Source organism: Ursus arctos, unplaced genomic scaffold, assembly GCF_023065955.2.
Source record: "Ursus arctos isolate Adak ecotype North America unplaced genomic scaffold, UrsArc2.0 scaffold_34, whole genome shotgun sequence".
Lineage (NCBI taxonomy): Eukaryota > Metazoa > Chordata > Mammalia > Carnivora > Ursidae > Ursus > Ursus arctos.
Genome location: NW_026623030.1, coordinates 11,052,592 through 11,072,264, shown reverse-complemented (window position 1 = coordinate 11,072,264; position 19,673 = coordinate 11,052,592). Strand labels below are relative to the sequence as shown.

General features: G+C 43.5%; 1 protein-coding gene across 5 annotated transcripts in view; it reads right to left on the bottom strand.

Moving 5' to 3' along the window:
• Nucleotides 1–19,673, bottom strand: part of NF2 (NF2, moesin-ezrin-radixin like (MERLIN) tumor suppressor) — a 75,903-nt gene that overhangs the window by 39,844 nt on the left and 16,386 nt on the right. For all 5 annotated transcript variants that reach the window (XM_026484772.4, XM_026484777.4, XM_044379034.3 and 2 more), the window contains exons 2-4: nucleotides 9,863–9,988; nucleotides 7,821–7,943; nucleotides 5,655–5,738 (exon numbers count right to left, since the gene is read on the bottom strand). In XM_026484772.4, coding sequence (XP_026340557.1) covers nucleotides 5,655–5,738; nucleotides 7,821–7,943; nucleotides 9,863–9,988 — 333 coding nt within the window. The remainder of the gene's footprint in view (nucleotides 1–5,654; nucleotides 5,739–7,820; nucleotides 7,944–9,862; nucleotides 9,989–19,673) is intronic.

Below are 19,673 nucleotides of genomic sequence, written 5' to 3'. Positions count from 1 at the left end.
AAAAAGACTGACAAGTCTGATACGTGTAAAGAAAGAGAAAATGTTAACACCCATACTATATGGAACTCCTATAAATCAATTAGAAAAAGATAAACAATATAGTAGAAAAATGGGCAAGCTGTAAACACTTGATTCAGAGGAAAGAAATACAAATTACCAGTAAATCTGTGAAAAGATTCTCAGCCTCATGGTTATCAGGAAATTAAAACTTAAAAAAAAAACAAAAAACAAAAAACACCTCTTTCTCTGTCAGATTAGCAAAAATTTTGAAAGACTGATAGCATCCACTGTTGATTAGGATGTAAAAAACAGTTATTCTCACATGCTGTTCTTAAAAGTTAAATTAGGACAAAACTATTGGAGGACAATTAGGCCATACATATTTAATGTTTTTATTCCGATAAGTACACAAAATTCACCATTTTAAGCATACAATTCAGTGGCTTTTAAGATATTCAGAATGTTGTACGACCATCACCGCTATCTCATTCCAGAATATTTCCATCACCCCAAAAAAAAAAAATCCCATACCCAGTAGCAGTTAAGCCCTGATTTCCTCCTCCTTCCAGCCCCTGGCAACCACTAAATCTACTTTCTGTCTCTATGGATTTGCCTATTCTGTTCATTTCATATAAGTGGAATCGCACAATAGGCAGCCTTTTGTGTCTGGCTTCTTTCACTTGGCATTATTTAAATTTTAAAGGTTCTTATCCTTCAGCCCAGTTATGCCATTTCTCGGTATTTATCCTAGAGAAAGACTGTTCACATGTGCCCAAAGAGGCATATCCAAAGATGCGCACTGCCTTCATTTAAATAATAGAAAAACAAATCTACATATTTACCAATAAAGAGACATTTAAATAATCCACTGCCCCTCCTCTGCAGGAAATACTGTTCAGTAGTTTAAAAATGAAGTGGGACGATCTGTTCTGATAGTTTTAAGTAAAAAGGACATGCTGTAAGGGAGTTCCTCTGGAGTAGCCACCTAGAAGTGTAATTTCGGGGACTCGGGGATGGGGTGTCCCCTCACCTGACCGGCTCTTACCGCATCCATGGCTCTACAGAGGTCATGCCAGTTCACGGTCCTTTTCCACCACCACATGAACTCAAACATTGTTTCTCTACTATTTACTAATCCTTGTCAACCTTATGGGTTTGAAATGGTTCGTTAGTGTTGCTTTTTGTTTTTCTTGACTGAACATCTTTTTGTATTTACTGACCATTCTCATGTTCTTGTCTACAGAGTGCCTGATATGCATGCCCTTTGTACCCACTTTTTTTGCTGTCTTTTTCTCATATACTCAAGAGTTCTTTATATTCAGGGATGTATCTGCAGTGCTGCTTATAGAAATCTACCTTAAGCGGAGAAAGCTTTTGCACATGTACACGAGGACTCATATAAAAGGATTTTCAGTAAAGCACTGTTTCTGATAGGAGGAAAAAGGAGAAACTAAACCTACCTCTCCCTTAAAAGGAAGACAATCAGTAAATTAGGTTTACTCACAATGGCCACCGCATAGCAATTAGGATCAACAAACTACACTTACACATACAACATGATACATCTCAAAATCGATGTTGATTGGGGAAAAAATATCAATGTCTAAAAGTATAAGCCAGGGGCACCTGGGTGGCTCAGTCGTTAAGCATCCTTCGGCTCAGGTCATGATTCCAGGGTCCTGGGATCGAACCCTGCATCGGGCTCCCTGCTTTGCTGGGAGCCTGCTTCTCCCTCTCCCACTCCCCCTGCTTGTGTTCCCTCTCTTGCTGTGTCTCTCTCTCTCTCTCTCTCTGTCAAATAAATAAAATCTTTAAAAAAATACAATAGGGGCGCCTGGGTGGCACAGCGGTTAAGCATCTGCCTTCGGCTCAGGGCGTGGTCCCGGTGTCATGGGATCGAGCCCCACATCAGGCTCCTCCACTATGAGCCTGCTTCTTCCTCTCCCACTCCCCCTGCTTGTGTTCCCTCTCTCGCTGGCTGTCTCTATCTCTGTCAAATAAATAAATAAAATCTTTAAAAAATAAAAATAAAAAAATAAAAAATAAAAAATAAAAAAATAAAATAAAAATAAAAGTATAAGCCAAAAAAGGGACGGGGGGGGGGATACACAAAGTATCTCACCATTTATATTCAACTTTTACCCCCTGGATATTTTCAGGTTGGTCTCCTCCCATCCAGCTGACCACTGCTCAAGGTGTGACCTTCAGAGCCTCTCACCAGGACGACCACCACATAGCCTTCTAACAGGTCTCCCTGCTTCCAACCTTCCTCACGCCAATCTGTCCTTCACATAGCCACCAGAGGATCTGTCTAAAATATAAACCCTTCACTGGCTCTGCACCACCCACACAATCAAGTTAAGACCCTTTATGGGGATGCCTGGGTGGCTCAGTCGTTAAGTGTCTGCCTTCGGCTCAGGTCATGATCCCAGGGTCTGAGGATCGAGCCCCGCATAGGGCTCCCTGCTCAGTGGGAGGCCTGCTTCTCCCTCTCCCAATCCCCCTGTTTGTGTTCCCTCTCTCGCTGTGTCTCTGTCAAATAAAAAAAAAAAAAAAAAAAAAGATCCTTTATGATCTGGCCCCTTACAGACCTCTCCAGCCTCAACACTTGCCACTCTTCACTAATACTTTACATATACCCAACTTCTTAATTGCGTTTTGGCACTCTGTCCCTAACTGGCATCAAACAGTACCAAGAAACACTAAGCCTCTTCTCCCACCATTCGGTTCTCTCTCGGAATACTAGGAATCTATAGGCCAGTGCTGCAAGACTGGTAAATTACATACCACTCTCTCCCAAAGTCATTTTTAATAAGAATACATTTCAAACAACAAAATCCAACAGGTGGCTTAAAACATTGCAAGATGGTTTGGTATGTCATGTGATTGAACTAAAAAAACAAAAACACAAAAAACCCACCAAACCCAGCTCAGACTTTTAATTCAAACATTCAAACATAACTCAAACTCTAACCAAGAAATATGGTTCTTGTTAACTGAACCATGTGATTAATATTTGTACTTATACTGTGAGGGTAATTGTTTCTTTATGTCTTAGAATTAGCTGTGTCTGTATCATTCGAACAGCTGAAATACTATAATGAATACATTTGTGCATAATTACATTCCATGTGTTAATGAGCCCGATTCCCTTTCCACAACCACACTTCTAAAGTTGCTTTCTATTTCAGAAAGGTTGTGGAAGAAAACAAACTGAATGTGATGGAAGGAAACCAGTTGGTTTGCTGAAAAGTTTGGACTTATGTGACCCTATAAATGAATCTGGAATTTGGTGAAAGGCAGTGCGTGCTACCCAGAGACCTCCCTCACACGCTACACAGGGAGGGCAAGGGCAGAGTGCTGAGTTAGGCAATCTGGACTCTAGGGTTCTCATCCTGGCTCTACTCTCTCGTTCCGTTCTGCTTCAAATCCTCTCCATCAAGAAGTGGGCTATAAATTCCATTAAAAAAGAATTAACATAAAGTATTATGATTTTATAGACAAATTACTAATCCTTGCTGAGACTTAAATTCCTCATCTGCAAAACGGGCATAACAGTCTCAAACTATGGCTCATGGAAAAGACTACACTAGGCATCGCACGAAATACTCATGTAACACTTTGTAAAACTGTAAAACATTACAGGTGTGTAAGATCTTATTAATACTGTAATCAGATACCTTTTTAATATTAACCAACAGTCCTAGAAACTGGAAGCATGTTATAATAATCCTTAGTTTCTCGAATGCAGACTTGAAGCTATAGATTACCTTTATTTGTAAGATCCTAAAAATTTACACCGGAAAAAACATTTAGAACATCCTCCTCCATATGAACCACATATGCTGTCTGTGAATCACTTTCATCTCTAAATTAGTAGGATCCAAATTAGTAGGGCTTTCCTACAGTGAAATCTGTTTAAGCAAACATCTGCTGGTTCCCTGAAAAGTTATTTTTTTCCACAGGTGGCCTTTGAATTTGTGGCCCAAAATCCATGCAAAGGAAATGTAGCCTTTGAGACTGAAGCCCTTCAAAGAGAGGTAATGTCCTTGAGAGCTTGGGTCTCCTCTCAGCTGGGGAGAAAGCGTGCTAAAAAGGAACTCGGTTCTGGGCCAGGAAGTGCTCGGATTTGATGAGAGTGACAATGACTGCTTCATCACTGTCAGGGCAATACTGATTGAAAGGATACATTTTTCCTGTTATTAATATTCTTAATCAAAGCATAAAAGGAAGCATATGTTTTAGTTGAATCAAGGCCCATTTTCTGTTTTTTCAATTACTCATTTTTCTGGGCAGTGAAATAGCGGAGGCACAAAACACAATCCCAAAGCCATGAATTCTGCCCTTAGCTTTTAGCCAAGATTGTCCAAATGACCTTGGGCAAATTGCTAAGAGCTGATAGTTGCTTTAGCGTCTGTATCTGTGACAGAGTCAACAATCCTTCCTCAGGCCTGATGAATACTCAGCAAATATTAGACGAGTCATCAAATGATTGAATTGATTCTGGTGCTTCTGTTAGTCTAACCAGCATGAACACACTTTTTTCCCCCCAAATGACAGGCCAGTCATTTCCTGCCTTTGATCTGAAATTGTATTAAGCTACCCAAAGTGGGCTAAGAAGTTAAGATGGGGTGCCTGGATGGCACAGTGGTTAAGCGCCTGGATGGCACAGTGGTTAAGCGTCTGCCTTCAGCTCAGGGCGTGATCCCGGCGTTATGTCACGGGATCGAGCCCCATATCAGGCTCCTCCGCTATGAGCCTGCTTCTTCCTCTCCCATTCCCCCTGCTTGTGTTCCCTCTCTCGCTGGCTGTCTGTCGAATAAATAAATAAAATCTTTAAAAAAAAAAAAAAGAAGTTAAGAGTGCCTTATTAATTTTTATAACATCACAGGGAAATGGCTTTGTGGACACCTCTAACGAAAAAGGAAAATAAAAACGGAAAAGATTATGCAAAATCACAAAAGTAATGAAGGTGTCCCAATTCTGGGGACCTTTCCTTATGCTGCCATGGGAGGGAGGAAGCACCCCTGACTGACCCTGTAGTTGGTCTTTTTTTTTTTTAATATAATTTTTATTTTTTTTGTTGTTGGTCTTATGAAAACAGAGAGGACAAAACACAAGAGTGGTGGTCTCCTTCACCACTCCCAATCCGCAGTGACTTCTCCATGAATGGCTCACCAGCAGCTCCACTGGGCTCAAGATACCAAAGGGCCTGCCGCACCCAGCCATTAGCACAGCAAGCACGCCCGTCAGGGCCTCATGGATGAAGGGCATTCTCTAGGCAGTAGTGTGGTTCCCACACACAAGGTGGCTGGTCCTCAGAAGATGACTTTGGGACCTTTTTGACCTAAAGGTATAGTTTGGCCCAAACTGGAGACCATAAATTCATTTTCCCTGGTTAATGAAAAGTCCAGTGGCTATAATTAACCACATGTGTGTAATGAGATTACACAGACAATTCATCATAGTTCTCACAAGATTAAACAGAATCTGGGACAGTGATAATGGTTTCCCCAGCCCACAAGTCCTAAACATCTCCCTCCTGGAGAAAGTCTCTCTGAAGCCTAGAAAACCCAAAGAAACAAAAGACTGGAGTGATTCCCGTGACACACATTATTGCCAAGGAGGAAGGCACTTCCCTTCTTCGAGCCTACCTTGGCCTGGACAGCATACGAAGCCAGGAGCACAGAAGCCTCGGGAGGGCAGTAGATCTTTTCATCTAAAATCTGCTTCTTTACCTAAAAGGGGCAACAAGGGAGACATGACACTGTGTGCACGGAAGTGAGTTGTGCATGCTGGTCACAGCAGATGGCTGCAGGGTGTTCTAATAAGGGCTGCCAAACCAGCCTGGTAATGATTTTCTGACAAAGGGTACAATTTTTTTATTGCTGCAGACAGGTTGCGAGTTCAGTCACTGGCAAGTTATTGCTAAGATGACTACGCATAAAAAAAAAAAAAACCCTTATCTCTTCTGTTTCTGATCAAATGCTGAAGAGGAAAAACACTTTTCATGGTTAAAACAGAGACTGATATCCGGACTGTGACAGAGGGGAGCTGTGAATTCCAGAAGTGTGAGGAGCAGCTCTGGTGGCGATTGCGGCCTCGGCCCCCGCTGAGCACACACAGCACTAGAGGAAATGGAGTCTACTTTAAAGTCTTAACACAAGACAAAAGTCAGCAAGGCCACTGAGTTATGACTGCAGGAAAAAAACTCATCACATTCAAAATGCCTGCTCTAAGGAAAAAGGAAGCCATAAAGTTTGATCGATTAAACTTTTAAGTACATGTGAGGTCCAGGAAATATAATTCTTAAGCCATAATGTTGAATTAACATATCTCATTGCATTTAACTCCTTAGAATGGTGCAGCGTGTGATGTTCCAGATACAGAGGCAAGAGAGCCTCACCAAGTGGGGGCACACTGAAATTCAGAACACAACAGGAAGGCCAACTTTCTTTTCACAGACGTCAACAGTCACCAGATTCATAAAAGTAGTAAATCTTGCCTTGCTCAGCCACGAAAACACTCCAAGGTTTCAGGATGAGGGAAAATTTAGCCAAAGTCACATGAGGGATGGGCACTGCTTCTAAGCGCTAACAAGAAAGCTATCTCTGTAACGCTAGCACATTCTGGGGCCTGGGAGATCATTATATGGTTTTACTCAAAGCAGTGCAACTTTCTAATCCCTTGGTTTCTTTTCAAAGGGGGAAAAATCCACACTACAGAAAAGCTGCAAGGGTTTCCCTTTGAAGGAAAATGTTAGGGATGGGGATGTAGGCATATATACATATATATACACACATACACGTAAACTTACATATATATGTGTATATATATGTAAATATATACACACTCAACACTTTCTTTGTAAAATAAATTATTTGGGGGTTTTATTACATTTAACTTAATATTCATTGTACATAACAATCTGAGGTTCAAACTAATTATACGAGGACTATGTGACAACGTCCATACACCTACTTCTGGGAAGTCAGGTGACTAACGCCCCTGTGCAACCTTCTGCGTCACTGACAGGAGGCACCTCTGGGCACACAAGCGGCTCCAGCGCCAAACACTGCAACTAACCATGAAACCGGGGCAGCGCTCTGCTCAAGCAGTGAGAACGCCAGCAAAACTGACAGGGTTTTCATCCTCACACTAACCCCCACTCACTGTGCCCAAGTAGCAGTCTTTGGGCCCACAGTTACAGAGCTCCTCATTTCTTCAGTTCGGTTGAGCAGTTACTTCTGGAATGCCTCCTGCGCACTCGGTGAGCCTTGCCCGTAAGGGGCTTATGCTCTAATGAAGGAGTGGGAGACGAATAAGACATTTATAGACAACGGACAGCATGAAGCACGATGTTTGAAGATCCACACGTGCAGGATTAGCCGCGTGGAGTTAAACTCCAACTCACTGGAGTTCTGACGTCCCGTCTTAATGACAGCAGACTTCAAACTCGTGGAAGAACTCCCCTAAGACTCTCTCTTCGGACTTCCTTTGTAACTTCTAGGGACTTTCCCCTCAGTGACAAGAAAACAGGATCCATCTTCAAACAGGCTTCAAGTCAGGCACCTCTTCTTACACAGCCACAGTTTTGTCATCTCATCTGACACCAATTCACATCACTCAACTATAGTTCTATTCTGAAGATTTTCTCTTCCCCCATTACAGAACCAAAGGGACTGACTTCCCAGAGGCAGAACATTTTCACAATGCTAAGGCATCTGCGGTCAACCCCGAGGGGGTCATCCAGGCTGCCTTGGCAACCAGGCCTGGGTGACTTCTCTCAGAGTAAGCAGGGCTAGCACGGACTGGTGTACCTGCAAGAAGAATAAATGCTGCGTGATCTCCTGAACCAGCTCCTCCTCGGCATTCTCAGGATAAAATTTGGCCAGGAAGTGAAAGGTGACTGGTTCTTCCTTCGAAACATCGTGATCCAGCACCTGCACAATTACAGAGCAAAAGCAGCAGCTATGTTGGCACCTGTTCCTCCCCTGCTACCATCAAAGAACCTTCTGCAGGGAGCGTATAAATATTTTTCCCTCTCTAAATTCATCACACTGCCCAAAGGTTATGATCTTACAGTCTGAAGCATTCACAAAGCCATCTATAACAAGAGGTAATGTTCACCTCACATGGCGTTTCTGAACCAAATTAATCAATATCCCCAAGGGGTGAGTGGAGCTAAGATTATTAAGGCACAGATGTTCTCAAGGCTACAGAGATAGTTAAAAACTAGAAATTTATAGCTCAGAGGTCTTGGGCACTATCCCTTACGGTAGGCTGAATGTTTTTTAATTTTCTGAACTTGTGGAATCTTCCTTTATTCTTTTTTTCTTGCTGTCAACCCCCAATGTTTAGGTCCATAGTGGGAGGGAGCTTAGAGATGATGAACCTTATCTTTGTGAAATCCTCTAAACATTAACTGAACGACATAAGGGAAATGTGCCCACGGTGGCAGCCCTTTGTTTCAAGGAACCTCTAGAGAAGCCCTACAAAGTACCTGAGCACTGTCAGCAAACCACGCTGCCTTTAATCTTCTGACAATTTCATCCACCCACTGAAAAGCTTGAACCATCTGCTCTCCAGAATGAATTTCATTTCAGGACATAAACATGCCATGTGACAGGCTACAAGGCTCCATTAACGTGTGTCATGATTTATTTCCTTTGAGCAGCAAGGTTCCACGGTTCCTGATGCCCCCAACCTAATATCCCTTTGGCCAACACTCAGGTATGATTTAAAATTTACTTTGTGGAGAATCACAAAAAGATACAGAAAGTTTTTCTGTCTTAGATAGATAATTCTTCATGCTCCTACCCAAATTCCAGGTGGCAATGTCCAGGAGACCCAAAATAAACCAGCTCTAGGACACTCTCACTGACATTGGCACATGGTGGCACTCTGATGCTCACGATCGCTTGGAATTACCGTATGAAATTTATAACCAGTGGAGACTCCAACATGAAGATTCAGATTACTGTGCACATATGGAAACACAACTTGAACACTTGAGCTTAGAGTCAAACTTGTAAAAAAAACAGGAGGCGTTCATTGTCTATCATGCCATGCAGCAGATGACCAAATCAATCAGAGGGTATTGACTTACTTTGAGATCTAGGGGTCTTTCAGGGGTTACTAATAAAAACAAATGGCCCTGTTCCCAAACGTCTTCATGGTTAGGTAGGCAGGTAAGTAGGTAAGTGTGCCTTCGTGAGCACACGTGAATCCACGCAGACGGCAGTTCCCTTAGGCAATATCCATTTCTAAGCCACCTTAGAACTGCTGGGCGCCCCAACTTCTCTTCCAAGCCTCAGAAGCCCCAGAGAATCATAAAGAAAAAATGGACATTCTTTCTTCACCACAGGAACCGGGGCCCTCTCTATTCCTTAGATCATGTTAATGACTAAATTGAATTGGAAAACAGTGTTTCTCAAAAAGACTTAAAAACATTCCCTAAAGGACATGAGTCCCAAGCAAATCTTTCAAAGACATAAACTATTATAAAAAAAGAAAACAGGATAATAATATAATAGTAATTTTTATTCATAAAGCCTGACTAGTGGTTCAATAAATGGAAGAGCATAAAGCCGGAAGCAATCAGCCTGGGACGATGAGTAAAAGAAGCCAAGAGGGCAACAATCTCATCCTTGTTGGTTCCACTGGCCTAGGAGAGCATGTGAGGAGCAGAAAGCCTGCGACGTCTCCAGGACCTGTTTTCTACGTGACTTACTTCAGGACTTGCCCCCTTCTCTACTGGGTGTCCCTAGTGCCCCATGACGAGCAAAGACGCTAGGCACGTGCTCAGGGAAAAACCAGAGCACACACCAGCCTCACTGGTCTCATCAAGTTCCAGCCCAACCTTCTTGTCCATTTTGAGCCAGGCCACGGTGTCCTTGATCGTGTACTGCAGTCCAAAGAACCACGTTTCACGAAGCCCCAGGGTCCGGCACACCAAGTCAAAGAGGTCCTTCCCTTTCCACTTCATCTGCAATATAACAGACCAACAGGGAGGGCATCGTGAGCAAAAGTTATAATGCACTTGAACAAAACCTTTCTCTCTGCACTCCCTGCTCTCGGGTTCCAAAATGTGGGGATGACACCAAGACGGCTGATGAGCACAGAATTCCTAAATAATTTTAAAGCTTCCTACACAAACCATGAGTGGGAAAATACCAATTAGAGCTTAATGGCTTAATCACTGCAAAGCATACACAATACCTCCCTTGGACAGTTCCTTACACATCTTAATATCCCCAAAGCTGCTAATTTAGGAAAGCTGGTAAATAAGCATCCTCATTTAGGAGAGTCTAGCCTCTTGAGCTAACCCAGGGAGATGGCTAGCTTCTACGACATTAATTTCTGTGAGACTTTGTCGCTGATTTTTTTTTTTAATCATGACATTGTCCTTTGATAAAAAGCTACTGGGTTGTTTGTTTTGTTTTGTTTTGTTTTAAAGACTAGTTCTACAGTAAGTTTTTTTAAAAAGCAACAGAGGGGAGGAAGTTGTAACTGAAGTCATAAATCACACACAAAAAGAACCATTAGCAACCAGTCAGCCCGACCACACGTCTCTCCTATCCTGATGCATAACTGAGGCCAAAGGAGAGGTGACTCCGCCACAGTCACACGGAGCAATTTCAAACTCTTGGTATCCAAACCCAGGGGATGAACAGACACCAATATACTGCAGCACGCTTATCCTACAGCTTCTCTTTCAAAAGGACCTAAAGCAACTGCTGCTAAACCCTTTTCTCAGCTTTTCAAGCTGAGAAAATGGAAAACCAAGTTCAACATCTTAATAAAGAGAAGAAAATGCCCAGCCTCTTAGTAAATGTTGCCACCTTGTGGCTTCCAAGCTAAATCACCCAGGATGTTCCCACATTAGCCCCCTAGCTGGGCTCACCCCAGCCCCATCACCCGTCCCCCATCTGGTAGACATTCAGATATATACTGGGTACAGTTGTAAGCACACAAGACACATCCCAGAGACGGAGGTCACAGTAAGAATAATTTGGGGATTCAAATGCAAAGTCGCCAGACACCAGAAGGGCAAGACCACTCGATTGCAGAAGCATCTGTCCTCCTGTCCTCATTAGAAATCTTCTCCCAATGTCCTGGCACACCGAAGATGCATAATGAAAAGGAATGGGAGAAAATTTAGGGTTTAGAGACAGGTTATAAAAGCAAGAAGCAAAAAAAATGAGTTAGACCTCTGATATCTGATTGGCTTTTGCTAAAACCTGATTGTACAGAGAATTTTTCAAGTAGGCCTTCTATTTTTAATATATATGAATGAACAGTGTGTTCTCTACAAGGCACTCAACAGGAAAGCCCGTCCCTTCTCTGTGTTTACAGTCAAAGAGCAAAGTAGCAAGCTAGATGGAAGGGCACCAAAACCGCAGCAGACAAGTGGCTGAGATATGAATTGGCTTTTGTCCTTCACTGGGGCCATTTCTCCTGTCTGCCCTTCCAGCTCCGCCCAATCACCTCTCTGTGACTTTAGTGAGGCCCCTGGAACACTACAAAGGTTGAGGTCTTTAGAAATGATTTTGAGTAGAATAAAATAAAAATGACAAGTTTTACTTAGAAAAAAAAAAAGGGTGATCTCCCTCCCCTTCTGCAAGGCTTATCTAAATGTTGCCACGCCCATTTTTCCAGACTGATAATAGCACAAAGTGTTTTTTAATTCGAGGCAGGTTTTAACTCCTACAGGCAGACTTCACTGAAAGAAATATTACTTTGAAAACTAGAAGCTTCGGGATGCTGATTATCCTCTTGTCTCTATTTTAAGCCAGTACATAGTATATAAATTATAAATGACTACATTTCCACAAGATAATGTAACGCTAAAGAACAGACATTAACTTGCAGAAGTTGAACACCCAAGGGCCAGAAAGATCGCGGCATCGATTCCCAGGTGGCCATAACTCATGGCCGCAGCGGGGCCGGGCTCAGCCACAGAGGGGCCATCCGCAAGGGGGACGTGCGGTGTACCTCAACCAAAGCTGCGAAAGAGGATGATGAGTGAATTTCTTGACTTTGGCGGGGTTTAAATTCACAGGCATACTATCAGAGTAATGCAGTTTTCCTTTATTCCTTTCTACTTCTTTGTTTTTAAAATGCAAAACAATCCCTGCCCAATGCGAATAGGCAATGTCTTTGTTCCCAAGAAGCTTGCAATAAAGTGGGGGGGGGGGAGCCTCACACCAATGCAGAACGCCTTACTCAGATTCTTTTTTTTTTTTTTTTTAAAGATTCCATTTCTTTATTCGACAGAGATAGAGACAGCCAGCGAGAGAGGGAACACAAGCAGGGGGAGTGGGAGAGGAAGAAGCAGGCTCATAGTGGAGGAGCCTGATGTGGGGCTCGATCCCATAAAGCCGGGATCACGCCCTGAGCCGAAGGCAGACGCTTAACCGCTGTGCCACCCAGGCGCCCCCTTACTCAGATTCTTAACTTTGACTCTAATGCTCATAGAACGTCAGTCAGACATGAGCCAGAGTAATTACCTACTGTAGACACTTCCCTTTAAGTATAAATAAGGAAACTGAGTCACAGATTCTTTGGCAGCTTTCTGAATCAGACACTGGTCCTTTTTCCTGGTGATCTAAGGTAGACAACCCCGTCAGTTCCTCAATGGCCTCTTTTCCTGCTCTGAGGGCTTCCATTTGTCTTGCACTAGCGTTCCCCAACCACCTTTTCCAGTAAGAAACTGATGTCGTAATACTCTTCTCCTGCCCTGAAACCAAACCTATTCTTGGAAGACCCAGATATTGTTCCTTTACAGCTCAATGTGTATTAAAGCCTCTGCTACCTCTCATTCTTTCAATAAGCACTACAGAGAACATCCTATGTGCCCAGCAATGTCAGACACGGAGAATGCAAAATGGTGGACTCATGGTCCCTATGGGAGGCACAAGCAAGGACCTAAGTCAGAAAAGGCTTTAAAGAACAAGTGAGAGTTAGATGGAGGGAAAGAAAGAATTCCAAAAAAGAAAATCATGATATCTACAGTGAAATGCAAGTCATCTGGTAGAGCTGAGACAGCCTGAACTCAAGATGGGGCATGGTGGGAATGGGGCGCCATGTGGGGCCAGATGGCTCGCCATGGAGTCCTTGAAGACTCTTGGGAAGAGGAGTGATGGGATCGGATCAGTATTCTGGAATGTGCTTCCATCAAGAGGGCAGAGAACGGGCTGGAGGAAAGGAGCCTAGAATCAAGAAAAGCAGAAAGGAGGCCAACTCCTGCCTTGATGAAGGCAGTGGGAGAGAGAGAAGACAGGCTGAGAATTGGAAAGGAGGCAGTCGCAGAGCTGACTCAGTGCCGGTGGGGACACCTGCATTTCCGGCTTGAGCACCAGGTGGTTATACTAGAGGAGAGATGGCAGACAGGAGGAACAGCACGTTTCAGGGGAATAGATGAGCAACTAAGTGTTAGGATAAGTTAAGGTGCTGGAGGAAACCAGGTATAGATGTCCTAAATACAATTGATTTAAACTCCTATTAGCTCTATTTATAAAAGAAGATGCTCCATCATTAAGTAATTAAGAAGTTTTTCTTTTGGGTTCAATTTAACCTCCAACATGCTGTGTACCTACATGAGGTTCTGCTTCTCAACATGCCCTTCCCCAGTGTATGAGGCTTGCTTAGTCCTCCTAATTTGGGCTTCTACTTCTTTACAAACAAGAACCACTGGTCACAGTTGCTCCAGGTGGCTCCCATGACATTCTGTGAAGGGAGGTCTTGGGTTGTGAAGGGGCTTCTCTGGTGCCAGCTGACTCACCAGAATGTGACCATGCCCACCTTTACAGTTTTATCAGTGATCCATTGCATTGTGCTGATGCTGTGACGTGATCCTAATGTCTGAATGTCTCCCAAGATTGTAGGCGCCTCAGAGCAAGAGTGACATCAGTCATCTCTGTTGCCCACAGTGCCCAGCTGACTCTGTACATACAAGACACAGAAAACAATGGCCATCCAACAGAAGACTTGCCTACTTCAAAAGCCCAAGGCTCAAAAACTTAAAATCAGCCCCCATTAGGGGCGCCTGGGTGACTTAGTCAAGTTAGGCATCCAACTCTTGATTTCAGCTCAGGTCTTGATCTCAGGGTCATGAGATTGAATCCCACACCAGGCTCCACACGGGGCATGGACCTGCTTAGGATTCTCTCTCTCCCTCTCCCTTTGCCTCTCCCCCCGTTCCTCCTCTTCCAGCTCGCACATGCTCTCGCTCGCTCTCAAAAAAATAATCTAGGACACCTGGGTGGAGCGGACGGTTAAGCGTCACCTTTGGCTCAGGTCATGATCCCAGGGTCCTGGGATCAAGCCCACATCCAGCTTCCTGCTCAGTTGGGGGACTTGCCTCTCCCTCTCCCTCTGCTGTCCCCCCTGCTTATGCTGTCAAATAAATAAATAAAATCTTAAAAAAAAGATTAAAAAAAATTCTTCAACAAATACTTGGTGAACACACGTTGTGTCTAAGCACCACCCAAGGTGCAAGAGATATACAGAGAAAAAAAGACAGTCTCTGCTCTTAAAATATAGGACTAGGGCATGAGTCAATGAGGAACAGATAATCACTTCCCTCACCCTACACACAATAATCAACTCCAGGTGTGGTTTCCAGGGCTACAACACTTGTAAGTGCCACACAGGGACCCTCAGAGGCTGTAGCGACCCCCAGGAGGGGACCCTCTATCCTGGAGGGGTGGGAAATGGTATCTAAATCAACTCTCATGGTAGGAGAGAGCAGCTAAGTGAAGACTGGGCTTGGGGAAGGAGCAAGCAGGGTAGTGTGTTCCAGGCACAGGGAATAGCATATGCGAAGGTCTAGAGGCAAAAAAAGCTTAGATAGGGGAGCCTGGCTGGCTCAGTCAGTGAAGCATGCGTGATCTCCGGGTTGTGAGTTTGAGCCCCATATTGGCTGTAGAGATCACTTAAATAAACTTAAAACAAAACAAAAAATAACTTAGATGGTCCTTGTAAGAAATGGAAGCATTTATAGTTCAGTTTGACTGGAGAATACTGCTGTCCTTCCAAAAGGACCAAAACTACCACCTAAAACCAATTCTTTGTCAACAAACTCCATGTCTCATTTTAACCACAGAAAGTGGTTATCCACCAAAAAGTTATTCAGGTGACTAATTTCACCTTTTTTCCCAAACACGGAATATAACCACATCTATTCTAGCTATACGGGACAGAGTCAAATCAACCAAAGATGGCTGCCTCTGTACACTAGGGTTTAATTCTTTCCAGGATCCAGTCTAAGAGGCATAGATGGGTGATAGTTACCTAACATCAGTATGAATCTCAGTGCTGTCACTGAGTGACCTTGGGCAAGTTATTGAACTTCCTTGTGCTTTGCAACGGGGATGATAAACAGACCCTGTCTTAGCCGACTGATCTAAGGATTAAGTGCATTAATATATTTTAAAAGCCTAAATACTTTAGTAAATATAGTGCCCAGCCCATGGTAAATACTCAATAAAGGGTGGTTATTATTCATCCTAACCCCTCCTCCTCTCCTTACATTCTCAAGTGGTGCCGTGTAAAGCCTCCCAGTCCTGTTTCACTCCATGGATGATGGATGACAGATCAGAAAGGGCACCATCAATTCTCATCGAGTTAACCATGCTATCACTCATTTGACAAACATTTATCGAGCACCCACTACGTCCTAGTCATTGTGCTCAGCGCAAGAGATAAATGATGCATTCAGGACAAGACACTGTCCCCATTCATGTCTGACAGAGAAGACAGGTAGGTAAATGGATAACAAAAACGAACCCTGGTAAATGCTAACAGAACAGAGTGCTGTGGGAACACAGATCAGGCCTGGGGGGCTGGGGTCAGGGGCTTCATGGAGGAGACACTGTCTGAGCTGGGTTTTGGGAGCCAGGCAGTAGTTGGTACCCTGGTGAAGGGGCTAAAGAAAGGGAGGTCACGCCAGCCAGAGGGAACAGCATGTCTTCCGCTTGGGTCCAAGCTGTTGCAAAGTGAAGGAATGTTCTTTGCACCTTTCTAGTATCTGACAAGTAGCATAATTACCCTATCTGCGGTACTGAATGTTCAATGCAGTACGGAATAAGCAGCTTCAGCCTGATGCATGTGACACTTCGGACTCTCCACAAGCTGCCTGAGAACCACATTGCTCAGTCCCAGGTTCCGAGTGGTCCTGCATCCTGTAACAACACCGGCCAGATCTCTTAAGGAGCCACAGCCAGGGGGATGAGTCTCATGTTCATTTCTTTATTAAAACATTTCCTTTTCTGATACCTGTGAGCACATAAGCCTTTCGGGCTTTGCACTTACACTACTTTAAAGCCTTTTTGTGAGGGTTTGTCATTTTTCCTGAACAGAGTGCCTAAAAATAGAACAGTTCCCAGTTCTGCTTAAGTGTTCACTGAGGCCCACATCTCTCCACCTGGCCACAGTGTTCAAACTGCTCCACGCACATCAGCACAGCTCCGCGCCTCGTCTCAGCCTACTGAAGAGGAGGAATGGTCGCAGGGAGATGATCATTTTGCAGACACGAAAAGAGAGGTGGTGGAGTGAGAAAGGTGATCTGCAGGGAGAAGAAAAGCAGGAAGGAGCGCAAATCTGGACTCCATGGTGTGTACGCTCCTGTTCTGCAGGCCTCGTCCTCGAGGTGCCCTTCAAGCAGGAGGGGGCTAATGGTAGTGAGCCTGGAAATACAATGCTTCTCGCTTTGTGGCTCTGCTCTCCCATTACTTTAACAGGCTGCAGTGCTATTTCATAGATATATACTTGTGCCTGTATCAAAGATAGATGGGTATAAACTTTATAAACAGGACTAAGTGCTGTCAACTTGTTATTTTTCGTAAGGGCTGGATTTATGAGCTTTACCCAAAGTGAAGTGCTTGTAATTTATCAACCTAGAATGTTTTAAGTAAATAGCACTAAGCACCCACCCTCCGCAGCAGGAACAGAGCACTTTTCTGTTGTAGGAAGCAACTGGCACCGATAAACTACAGCGCTGATTGGGGTCTATTAACCAGAGAAACGTTATGAGTAACATCTGCAACAGTCACCTTACAGTCGGCCAGGTTTAGACTCACTCACAGCCCTAAACCTACCATTTGTTTTTTTTACTTTCGAGCCTTCACATTGCATTTCTCCCACTGCTTTCTTTGGGCCATGCAGCCACCAACAATCAATCCCTCTCCTCCTTACGGATACAACCAGGGAGGGTCAGTAGGAAACCAACCACATAATGGGAAAAGGCCAAAGCTAGAACGACACGATTAAATGACAACTTTCTTGAAGAAAAGAGAATCAAATTTGGCCACCATATGTGAAATGCCCAAGAATTAGACCACAGAGAAACTTCGACTTTACAGAGGAAACTCAAATCTGGAAAAAGCTACCAGAGAAACAACATTCCATTTCCTAAAGGTCTGGGGGACTACATTTTTCAGCCACACAAGGAATACTATTCGATTAGCTGTCTACTCCACAGAAGATGAAAGAGAACAGACAATAAGCATTCGCTTGTTAAGGCTTAGCTCACAAGCTGCCCTAGCATTTGCCATAAAAATTGTCAAGAGGTTAGTCCCCTTACAGATACAGCAACGAAGGAACTGTGTCTCTCTGGGCTCAGGATATGTGCCACGAGTCTACCACTATGTGAGAAACAGAAAACCAAGGATGACTGATTTCCCTTCTCGATATTTATCTCTGACTGCTGCAGCAGTCATGGCTGGCCTACAAGAACCAGTTTATAAAAGTCTAGAAAATTTAAGATGTTAACCTAAATACAACTTTTATTTAACCATTTTGAAAAAAAAAAAAAGTTAGATGCCAAATACTTCCATTTACAAAATAAACACAATGGAAAAAGTTACAAAAAGGATTTTGCTGTGCAGTAAGCAAGCTCCATTAACATCTATTCTGGTTAATCAAAGAGGGTAAAAAACTATAGTAACGCTGGGGCAAAACCAACACGCACCAATTCAGGGTGTGGTAGCACCACACCACAGAAGCGGGTTCTTGTGTTTCATGAGCTGAAACTGCAGAACTATCGAGCTGTGTGCCCCAAGCCTAATCAGCCATTATTTCCCAACACGAGGGAAAAGGGGATCCTCCAAAAAAGAGATTAATTTCTCTGCTCTATTAATCACAACCCCTACATCCCTCATCTAAATCTGGGCAAAAACCTTCTCTTTGCAAAAAAAAACCCCACCTCCAATCGCTTGCCTGTCAGTTTCTGCCAGTACCAGTCAGTAAATTTCCTCTCTCAGTCCTCCAATCACCTGTTGTTTGCCAATTCTATTTAAATTAATGGTTTCAAGGCCCTCCACCAATTACTTCCTCCCTCCAACCAATTACCCTGCTAGTTACAACACAGCCTGTGCCCTCCCAAGTCAGCAAACCTACGTGCTTCCATTTATCCAGAACCAGATCTTTCTAAGGTCCGTTTCTTTAACTCACTACTGTCCCCTTCCCCTGTCCAATACCAGGTAAGTGAGTCAGCACATACTTTACATACACAGGAAAAGGAGGTGTTTGTCTTTCCCCAAGATTTCTGTCTTTCCTCCAGTCTTGCAGATCACAAACTCCTTGAAGGCAAGGATTACTATGATGCAGCGCGCGCACACACACACACACACACACACACACACACACTTCAAGTCTCCCAGAACCCCAGCAGGTGCTGCGTAACCTGTGGCCACTCCCTAAGTGCTTCTGGCTGCCTGACGAAATGGATGGTAATGATGATGATGACCAGAGGAGGCTTCTGAGTAGAACAGTCTTCTAAGTAAGTAATGACTGCAATGAAGAAGCAAGAATATATGACACTCCGCATTAAAATTCTAATTGCATAATTGGGTCTTAAGGTATGTATTTTCCCCCTTTGGTGGCACACACTGATTTCTTCTAAAAATTCCTTGGCAAGGAAATTCAAATCTCGGAGAACCAACCAGGAAAAATTTCCACAGAACAAAAGAAACTCGTAAGAAACAAATCATAGCACCTCCAGATGCCACAAAATGGAGGTTTTAAACTCTCAGTCTTTCAAAACTAAATGAATGATAGTTTTCTAGGGGAAAAAAGAAATCCTTATTTTTGTAGCTTCTGGCATGTTTCCCGCCACAGTAGAGAGAGGTTATGGGAACAGCAGCGAACCCAGAGAGGGGATCTGGATCCTAAACTCCCTCCCTCTACCATACACACAAGCCTATATATAACCTTGAGTGAGCCACGCAACTCCACTGGGCCTCGATTTCTTCCTCTGTCAATCTCTTATGCCCCGTGCAAGGCCTCGATTTTATGACACTATGAAAAAAGACGAGGCATTTCAAAGTCAGCTGACAGATGACAGAGCAAAAAGAAACAATACAGTTACGGTGCTATAAAAGCAATACAGTCCCCCAAAAGCAAAGGAGACAATCTCTATCTTTGGAATTTAGCTCACAACATGGGAGCAATCATAGCCTTGTCAAATAGCTATAAAACACCCAAACCTGCTGTGTTGGGAAAGTCACTTAACCTCTCTGGGTCTCAGCTTCCACAATCATCAAGTGGTCTTTGAGGATTAACACCCTCTGAGTCTATGAGCTTGAGATGGTTTTGTATAAACCATGTAGCACTTTTTCCACTGCTATAATATTTTTTTTAAAGATTTTATTCATTTATTTGAAAGAGAG